The following is a 10,170-nucleotide window of genomic DNA, read 5'->3' as shown; positions in this document are numbered from 1 at the left end:
TCAATTTTTATATCGGGGAGATGCATGAGCAAACATACTTTCCGTACTTGGATCATATGCACTTATGATTGGAAATCTAGCAAGCATCCGCAACTACAAAGATCATTAAGGTAAAACCCAACCATACCATTAAGTATCAAGTCCTCTTTATCCCATACGCAACAACCCCCTTACTCGAGTCTGTGCTTCTGTCACTCACGCCACCCATCATAAGTGAATCATGAACGTATTGCAACACCCTACAGTGGGGATCCCTCAAGTTTGCGCGACACGGAGGGCACCATAAGACAACACCAAAATGAAATATACAACCTCAAACCAATCATGAACATCAATCAACCCATAGGACAAAACAGATCTACTCAAATATCATAGGATAACCGCATATCATTGGATAATAATATATAGTGTTAACACCATGTATAAGTAGAGAATTGCAGCGGGAATAGAGAGGTTACACCCCATGCGAGGGCTAGTTCCTTCATCATGTCCTCTAGCTTTCCCTTCCCCTTGCTGCTGCTGCCCGACGCCGCGGATTTGCCTGAAGTTGCCATGGATCCCTCGCACCAGATCGGAAACCCTACCTCTGCCGATCTCCTAGACTCCCACCAAGGCCGGGTAGCAACCTGAGGTTTCCCCAAGTTCAGCCCGAGAGGAAGACCGGGGTTACAACGGAGGAGGTAACGGAGATCTCTACGTCATCGACGACGACGAGAGGAGATAAAACCCTAACGAGAGGGGAGTTTTGCTCCTTTGGCTTACAACCTCAATCAAGTGTTGGAAGCAGTCACTACGATTCAGTCCAACAGTAGTGGACAGGCCAATGGAAGTGTTGGCCTACTTCTACAATATCGTATAACCCCTTGAGGGAAGAAAAGAAACGTAGGAATGGCCGAGCGCTAATGGGCCTGGGCCGTCCAGAGGAAACGATCAGAGTTGGGGGCCGATTTCCAACCTAACCATTTTCTGGCTGTTGGGTTCGATCCGTTTGGAAGTAGTAATTACTCTTTTTCTAAGACCATCTTTTATTTTCCTCACCTCCCTCTCCCTCCGTGCCAAGCGGTCAGCGGCGTCCCTCTTCCTCCCGAGCGACACGGCGACACGCTCTGCCCGGTCCGCCGCAAGTTGGACTCCTCCGCCGCCGCAACGCCCACCTCTCTCCGACGCACCGCATCAGATTGAGGTAGGCCTCGCCTTCCTCGGTTTCTCCGTCGGCCGTCGCCCTCCTTTCCCTCTGCCCACCATCCCAGGCGGGTGGATGCGCGCGCGTCCACTGCCCCTGCCCAACCTAGGGTTAAGACTTAAGAGTAGCCTGTTATTGCGTATATATTGCGTATTGACTCTGTTATTTCGTCCTCTCATTATCTCATGTATTATCTACCGACCCAATTTGCCTTAGCAGCTAACTAGGGTTGAGTATATTGCGTATTGGCTCCTCCAGCTCTCGCATTACAATTGGTTATTAAATTGGAGTGCCCTGCTTGGCATCATTGGGAGTTGGCAGGGTGGCACCCAGCAAGTAGAAGCAAGTTATTTGAAACAAAAAAGGTCTGAAGAAAATGATTGTGCTACATTGGTGGCAGTAGTATCACATGCTTAGTTAACAGATTGATGACCTAGAGGCTAGAGCTAGGGAAGAGCAAGCCTCAGATCTGATTGAGCTGCTAGTTATTTCTCCTTTCCTGTATCTGATTGATGACCGAGAGGGCAGAGCACCGTATTTCTTTAGGATAGGACTACTCAAATTGTCGGCCCATTTACTTATCGGACGAATTTTGAGTTTAGCGTACCGCTCAAACCCCAAGTCTCACATCAAGTCTGCCTCTGGATGACTGCTTCAATTTGGGGATTTCTTCATCAACCTTGATGCTGATTTTGCTGCAGTACTAATTATGTCCTGTCTGCACCTTGCATTGCATCTGTCATATCAGCCACACCTGAAACTGCATCTTGATCACATGTCCCGGGCTCGCCCACAGCTGCAACAAACATCCTCAAACACTTGCATATATTATCTCCTGCCAAATTATTCTGCTTTTTATGAGCTGAAATCACTGTATCAGGAGTGAATATTGGATCCATCTCCTATGCTCATTTCAATGTGCTTTACTGTAAGAGCTCAGAGAATGAGCATAGGGGATGGATCGGATATTGGATATTGGGTCCATCTTAAGTAGTTGTTAGAGCACGTGTCCAGATTGCAAATGTTGTACAGTATATCACATTCAATTGCCATGTATTGAGATGTCAAGTTGTCTTATGGAAAAAGTACTTTCTGACAACAAAGTCACAGGATTACTAATTTAGAAACTGCCGGCCATGCCAAGTTAACACCATTTGTGTTTGGACGGTAGTTTGAGACAGTAAGAGCTCAACTACCAATTCATTTTTTGAGTGAAATTACCAATTGGTTGACCCAGTTGAGTCATACCATTTCTCTTTGAAGGGTTCTTTATTGTTTTTCCTATACCAATTCTTGTTTTTTCGAAAAACTCTGTTCAAACTTTTAGCCTTCTTGGTTCGAAAAATTGTACCTAATGTTGGATCTAAATATAAATAGGGCCAGCCGAGCTCTCAGCCATGTCTGGACGTGAGGTTCGTGAGTACACTAACCTCAGCGACCCTAAAGGTTAGTGATTTCATCATTCTCAAGTCCCAGTGTGGACAAGTGGTTCTTCTCCTTTTTGGTTTATTGGACATTTTCTTAAATCAAATCATCACCTTTGGGGTTATGCGTATGCAGATAGAAAGTATGGGAAGGGGAAGGACAAGATCGACGATGAGGATGTCACCTTCCAGCGCATGGTAGCAAAGGTTAACCGGAATGCTCTTGCAAAAATAATTCTGATTAACTTGTGAATAAATTGAGTTATAATTACTTAGTAGCACTGTCCTGGTAGGTATCTTAATTTTAGGAAATTAGTTTAGCTGCCAAAATCTAAGTTACATTATCGATTCTCACATTCGAATATTGGATAGTTTTGATATTTGAAATGAGGGTCATGGAAAGAAAGAGGTCCGTTTTTGAGTTTTGACACGGTATTGTGCTTGGTACGGATATAGATAAGTGCAGAAGGCCTTTGATATGTTTGTACCAATGAGCTTAAATTCAAGGAATTTACTTTGGATTGTGAGAAATCATTCAATGTGATCAGGAAAAAGATCAAGGCTGTCTTAGGTTTAGGTAGCATACATTATCTGTTCGGGACAGTATTTAACTTGCTGGCAGTTGTGGGCTTGTGGCCATGAGATTACTCGCTCTTCTTGAAAAATTGATCCCATTACTCAGTGTGCCTGCAATAGGCATTGATTTACGATGTTCTGATAACATGCCCTGACAGGGATTTTGGCTTTCTACTGGGCGGTTGATGCCAACAGATGCAGGATGTTGCTGGTGAGCGGGGAGGCTACCTTCATGGGCGAGGAGGTATTTCATGCTTCTTTAATGAAGAATTCATGCTGGCTCCTTGTTAACCTTGTTTACTTCGATGTTGTTCAGCATTGGACAGTGATGATTTGCTTTACCTTAAAGAGCAAATGGAGGCTGAGGAAGATGCAGAGCGTCTCCTCCGTCGTACAGAGAAGCGGGCATTTGCTGCCTTTAAGATATCCTCTCTTGCATGATACATTATAGCATCTCCCACACCTTTTACAAGATAATCTTTAGTATAATCCAAGCGTTCTTGCTATGCATGCATGCTATTTTCCACATCTATTATTTGATTTTCTTGTCATTGGTCATGCAGTTGCAGCACAATATTCACATGCCTAGGGGTTGTTTCGCATCTTATCGCAGCTTGCAGCGTTCCACATTTCGATAACTCTGTCAGTTTGTTTGTTTGATTTCTTTAACTCTGGCATTACCAAGCAGCAGTTCTAGCTGATTCTGCACCTCCTATTCCCGCGGCTCTTCGCGTCGAGCCTAGACCCAAAAGTGATATAAGGTAAGCTGTGTGCGACAAAGACTCTGTTTCCATCAATGATACTTTTGCCTTCTGATTTGGCACATACCTTGTTATGGGCAGGCAACGTGATCTCTTGAAGAAGATTGTCGAGATCAAACCAAAGCGAGCAAAAGTCAGCAGCCCTCGACAAACAGCAGAGGGCGATAGACCTAAGCAGGAACAAGAAGATTCTGTGAGGAAAATGTCTACGCCTGAAGGTGAAAATGAACGGTCTCAAGGGGCAGTCAGCTTTGTGCAACCTCGGTCAAAACCAGGTGATCCAGCAGAGGCCAAGTCGCAGAATGCAGCTGTAAGCTTACTTGGTTTAGCGTATGAGAGTTCGGACGAGGAATAGTCGGTGGCGTGGAGAAATTGTTGTAGACTCCGTCTTGAAGTTTTTCTGTTCTCTTGCTAGACTGTGTTGTATCATCAGAAGGATAAAGAACTTATGCCGTCACTGCTGGAAATCAAGCCTGAGTTACTTATTGGGTAGACTATATTCTTGCAGAACTATATATGCGATTGCTAATGCTAATGTATATAGAAGTAAATGAAATCTCAAATAATAGAAAAACTAAATTTGCTAGCTCCTTTATTTAAGAAAAAAATATTCACCATAGCAAATGGTATCAGGTTGAAGAGGCTTTATAAACTCCTTATCTACTTGAATGGTCAGGAACATTTGGATTCACTAAACTCAGTGCTTTCATCTCCATTACTGTACTATACTACTAATATACAGTTTATACCACATACCCATACTAATAATACTAATAAAAGTATGAGTCCTGAAACTAATCAAACTTGTGCAGGTGTATTTGTTCGGGTGTCACATTGATTGATACTATGGAGAAGATTTCTACTAAAGACTTGAATCTAATTTTCAGTTTCTGAATTTATCTTGGTACTCCGTTCACTATTATAAGATGTTCTAACTTTTTTCTAAATTGGATGTATGTAGACACGTTTTTGTGTATTTTTTACTCATTTCACTCTGTATCTAGTCCATATTGGAATATCCAAAACATCTTACAATAGTGAACGGAGGGAGTATTTCTTATTTCTAGAATACTTTATCATGTTTCATTTGCCCCACCTCTTGCATTTGCTCCCCACTGGTTTTTTATGAACTGGCATAGTTAACATATTTTCCTTTTTGCATAGAGCAATCACATCCGTATAGAAATGAAACTCATCGACCTTGGGTCTAGAAAGGATATGGAGAGAGTCAGGTGGCCCATCAAAGTTAGTTGCAAGAAAGGTCATTCTACCCTATATTGTTGGTCAAGTGAGCTTTGCATAGCCTATATTTTTCCCACATTAATAAGAATTGGGTTTGCCATATAAGAGGGGCACTTACGATAAAAAGGAGGAGCCTAGGGCTTCGCTTGCAATGGTACAGAGGGGGTTTAAGCACACTAGGTGAAATGGCCCGTTGACTCGTTAAGTCATATCTTCCTCTCTAGTCACTTTGTGTTAGGCATGCAGGCGGACGGCCCCGCGAAGCATGCAAGCGTCCGCAACCATCAATTTTGCATTAACACGGTTATTACAGTAGCAATGATTAACTTAGTTTTCACTTCAATTGGTAGCTCATATCCACATGACATGCAAGAACGATGATGTTATTTTAGTTCAGAGTGGCATAATCATCGAAGTGTGAGTTTTCATTTTCAAAAAGATGTTTTTCGCTCATGGACATGTAAAATTGAGATATGCATAATATTGGGCCTAAATATTTGGTTCATCAAGGTCGTCACACTTCGGAGTTCTCCATCGATATCGTTCTTTGTTTATTTGTGCCTAAATCAAACTACAATCACTCGAGAGAATGTAGGGTTTTCAAGATGAATACTTTGTTTATTTGTGCCTAAAGCAAACTACAATCACTTGAGAGAACGTAGGGTTTTCAAGATGAATAAGCTGGTGCGACTGAAGATAATTTTTCTCATTTGAGAGAGCTTCCCCAAGGATCCATTATCACCTCTATTGTTTGCAATCGCCATGGATGTGCTAACCTCCTTCATTATCAAGGCTGAAAAGGTGGATGTCCTCAATTCATTGCGGGAGTCTCACTGCTGCAGATGATGTCTATTTACGCTGATGACGATTGTTATTCGTCAAGCCATTTGTCCAAGACTTATGCTTTGTCAGGGAGGTATTTAGTGTCTTCGAGAGGCCTCGGGATTACACATGAACTATGCAAAATCCTCTGCTATTATGATTAGGAATACACACAAGGAGAGGGACAGTGTGGCAGCTGCTCCGCCTTGGAGAATTGCTAGCTTTGCAAATATCTTGGGCTTCAATTGGCACTTGGCCAGCTTTACTAAAGATGAATGGCAGTTGATTATTGGCAAGATCATCAAGCAGCTTCCGGGATGGCAAAAAGGCTTGACGTGGGAGGCTTATCTTGGTTAAGTCAGTCATCTGTGCTCATAACCTACGCATCACCTGTTGGTCTCGGATGCCCCCAAGTGGGCACTTGAGGCTATAGATAAAAGTCGTAGAGCATTCTTCTTGGAGGTATCCGAGGAAATCCATGGAGGTTATTGCCTAGTCGCTTGGCAGAATGTTTGCAGGCCTAAGTGCTTCGGCGGATTGGAAGTGTTTGATTTACAGAAGCAGGCGGTGGCGCTTAGGTTTCATTGGGAGTGGTTGCAGCGTATAGATCCCTCTAAGCCTTGGCAAGGTCTGTCGATTAATCTGACCCGATGAATTTGTATCGATGGGTGATTGACATTGCCGGAGGTCTGTCTACGGCCGGGCTGGTGCAATATGTGCACCTTTGGGAAGCGGTTGTCGTGGTTCGGTTTCAGCGTAACTCCGACAATGAGGCAATGTGGAATTGGAGCAATGCCTTAATATACACGTCATCGTCTACCTATCGAATCTTATGAGAAGCAGCTCTTAGATTCTCACACACAAATGCTCCGTGGAAAAGTTGGGCGCCTCTTAATTGCAAGTTTTTTCTATGGTTAGCCCCTGTAATATCACATATTGACGTCAGATCGGGAATTAAGGAGGGGGTTGTTGGATGAATGTTACCTATATATGACCAAGATGAAGACACTACTGACTATATTTGATGCAGTGCATCTTCTCTAGGCAGGTATGTCATCAATGTCTTCATGAATTGCAGGTGCTGCTTCAGGTGGCCATCTCTACTCCGGGTGGACAACCTTGATTCGTGTTGGACTAAGTCCAGGACCCTATTGCCAAAAGCCAAACGTAGGGGTTTTCATTCTCTTGTTATGCTTGCTTGCCGGAGTTTGTGGAAAGAACATAATGTTAGGCAACTTAGAGATGTGAAAGAGACTAGTATGCATATCATTGCTGAATTTCATCTTTGGGGCATGGCTAGAGGTACCAAAGTAGCATTGTCGGGTGAGTAGTTTGCTTTGTACTTGGAGTAGAGTGTGTGTATTTTGTTTTCCTTTGACACCAACTTTCTTGTAAACCATCTTAGAGCATCTCCAATAGATGATGTATATTTTGGTGCTCCAAACCGGTGATGTAAAAATTTGGAGCACCAAAAAGTGCTTTTTACATCTCCGAAAAAGTAGGGATGGCAATGGGTAGGGTATGGGAGGGTACAACATCCTTCTGCCCAAACCCATACCCATAGAAACTTTCTATACCCACCCATTTCAATACCCATGGGCATAAATCGGCACCCATGCCCATACCCATTGGGTATGCTATGCCCAATGGGTATAATATATAACATTTAAAATTTTAAAAGGTAGAGAAATGAGTTTAAATTTGAAGTGATCATGGGCGATTAGTATAGCACTGACATAGGCTGCTATCGTGGGTGGCCTCTTGGACGCATCAAGGGAGTATGAGCAGCAGTTGGTGGAAGCCCAGTATAGTGGGAGGAGGTGGTCGGAATGGGTGATCGCTTGATCGAGTTTTGAACATGAGGTTGGTAGTGAAGAGTCAAGATTTTATCATTTCAACGGGATTGGTGAGCAGGTGATTATGGACCTATAAGCTATGGCTGATTTAAGGAATCGAGACTTAGGGTCGGCCATAGGAGTTGGAAGATGACCCCACATGTTATAGGAGTTATTTTCATTTATTAATTTTTCTGGGTATCCATTGGGTTATCCATGGGCATAATTTCATACCCATGTCCTACCCATATATTTTGCGGGTATGGATACCCGTTACCCATGGGTACAAAATCTCTCAAAGTCTTGCCCATACCCGTTGTTTTCGGGTAGGGTACCCGCGGGTACCCATACCCAAGGGCAAAACTGCCATCCATACGAAAAAGGCTCAACTCCAACAGATGATGCAAAACGGAGATGTAAACAAAAGAGCAACTCCAACAGATGGTCCAAAACAAAGATGTTTAAATTCTGAAAACGATCAATTACTACTTCAACATAGTTCAAACATGAAATTCAAACATAGTTCAAACATAGATGACATAAATTTAAACTAGCAGAACTACTCGTCGTCCGAGGGCATCCAGTACGACTCTTCGGAGTCATTCGAGAGCCCCCAGTGAAGGAAATATGCCCTAGAGGCAATAATAAAGTATTATATATTTCCTTATATCATGATAAATGTTTATTATTCATGCTAGAATTGTATTAACTGGAAACGTAATACATGTGTGAATACATAGACAAACAGAGTGTCACTAGTATGCCTCTACTTGACTAGCTCGTTAATCAAAGATGGTTATGTTTCCTAGCCATAGACATGAGTTGTCATTTGATTAACGGGATCACCTCATTAGGAGAATGACGTGATTGACTTGACCCATTTCGTTAGCTTAGCACCCGATCGCTTAGTATGTTGCTATTGCTTTCTTCATGACTTATACATGTTCCTATGACTATGAGATTATGCAACTCCCGTTTACCGGAGGAACACTTTGTGTGCTACCAAACGTCACAACGTAAATGGGTGATTATAAAGGTGCTCTACAGGTGTCTCCAAAGGTACTTGTTGGGTTGGCGTATTTCGAGATTAGGATTTGTCACTCCAATTGTCGGAGAGGTATCTCTGGGCCCACTCGGTAATGCACATCACTATAAGCCTTGCAAGCATTGTGACTAATAAGTTAGTTGCGGGATGATGTATTACGGAACGAGTAAAGAGACTTGCCGGTAACGAGATTGAACTAGGTATCGAGATACCGACGATCGAATCTCGGGCAAGTAACATACCGATGACAAAGGGAACAACGTATGTTGTTATGCGGTCTGACCGATAAAGATCTTCGTAGAATATGTGGGAGCCAATATGGGCATCCAGGTCCCGCTATTGGTTATTGACCGGAGACGTGTCTCGGTCATGTCTACATAGTTCTCGAACCCGTAGGGTCCGCACGCTTAAAGTTACGATGACAGTTTTATTATGAGTTTATGTATGTTTATGTACCGAAGGAGTTCGGAGTTCCGGATGAGATCGGGGACATGACGAGGAGTCTCGAAATGGTCGAGACGTAAAGATCGATATATTGGATGACTATATTCGGACTTCGGAAAGGTTCCGAGTGATTCGGGTATTTTTGGAGTACCGGAGTGTTACGGGAATACGTATTGGGCCTTATTGGGCCATACGGGAAAGAAGGAAAAGGGCCTCAAGGGTGGCCGCACCCCTCCCCTTGTTCTGGTCCGAATTGGACTAGGGAAGGGGGGCGCCCCCTTCCTTCCTTCTCCTTTTCCCTTCCTCTTTTCCTATTCCATATGGGAGGTGGAATCCTACTAGGACTAGGGAGTCCTAGTAGGACTCCACACTTGGTGCGCCCCCTCCTAGGGCCGGCCTCCTCCTCCCTTGCTCCTTTATATACGGGGGCAGGGGGGCACCCCAGAGACACAACAATTGATCCTTGAGATCTCTTAGCCGTGTGCGGTGCCCCCCTCCACCATATTACACCTCGATAATACCGTTGCGGAGCTTAGGCGAAGCCTTGTGTCGGTGGAACATCATCATCGTCACCACGCCGTCGTGCTGACGAAACTCTCCCTCAACACTCGGCTGGATCGGAGTTCGAGGGACGTCATCGAGCTGAACGTGTGTAGAACTCGGAGGTGCCGTACGTTCGGTACTTGATCGGTCGGATCGTGAAGACGTACGACTACATCAACCGCGTTGTGATAACGCTTCCGCTGTCGGTCTACGAGGGTACGTGGACAACACTCTCCCCTCTCGTTGCTATGCATCACCATGATCTTGCGTGTGCGTAGGAATTTTTTTGAAATTA

General features: G+C 43.8%; 1 protein-coding gene across 4 annotated transcripts; it reads left to right on the top strand.

Annotated features, from left to right (window-relative positions):
• Positions 1–1,015: 1,015 nt before the first annotated feature.
• Positions 1,016–4,429, top strand: LOC123052073 (uncharacterized). 4 transcript variants are annotated; one of them, XM_044475143.1, is made up of 7 exons: positions 1,016–1,183; positions 2,561–2,629; positions 2,744–2,814; positions 3,379–3,427; positions 3,500–3,606; positions 3,865–3,944; positions 4,026–4,429. In XM_044475143.1, exons 2-7 carry the CDS (start codon positions 2,581–2,583, stop codon positions 4,297–4,299), a joined length of 630 nt encoding a protein of 209 aa, XP_044331078.1. In that variant the 5' UTR covers positions 1,016–1,183; positions 2,561–2,580; the 3' UTR covers positions 4,300–4,429. The 4 variants fall into 4 exon arrangements, with proteins under 4 accessions (XP_044331078.1, XP_044331079.1, XP_044331081.1 ...); XM_044475144.1 differs by having other exon boundaries at positions 1,026–1,183; positions 3,868–3,944; XM_044475146.1 differs by having other exon boundaries at positions 1,038–1,183; positions 3,342–3,427; positions 3,868–3,944.
• Positions 4,430–10,170: the final 5,741 nt, after the last annotated feature.

Source organism: Triticum aestivum, chromosome 2D (genome assembly GCF_018294505.1).
Source record: "Triticum aestivum cultivar Chinese Spring chromosome 2D, IWGSC CS RefSeq v2.1, whole genome shotgun sequence".
Lineage (NCBI taxonomy): Eukaryota > Viridiplantae > Streptophyta > Magnoliopsida > Poales > Poaceae > Triticum > Triticum aestivum.
This window is presented reverse-complemented; position numbering and strand designations above follow the sequence as displayed.

Coding starts and splice junctions, on each gene's coding strand:
- LOC123052073 (XM_044475143.1), top strand. CDS start 2,581: ATGTCTGGACGTGAGGTTCGTGAGTACACTAACCTCAGCGACCCTAAA. Junction 2,630..2,743: donor TAACCTCAGCGACCCTAAAG/GTTAGTGATTTC, acceptor ATGCGTATGCAG/ATAGAAAGTATGGGAAGGGG. Junction 3,428..3,499: donor CTACCTTCATGGGCGAGGAG/GTATTTCATGCT, acceptor GATGTTGTTCAG/CATTGGACAGTGATGATTTG.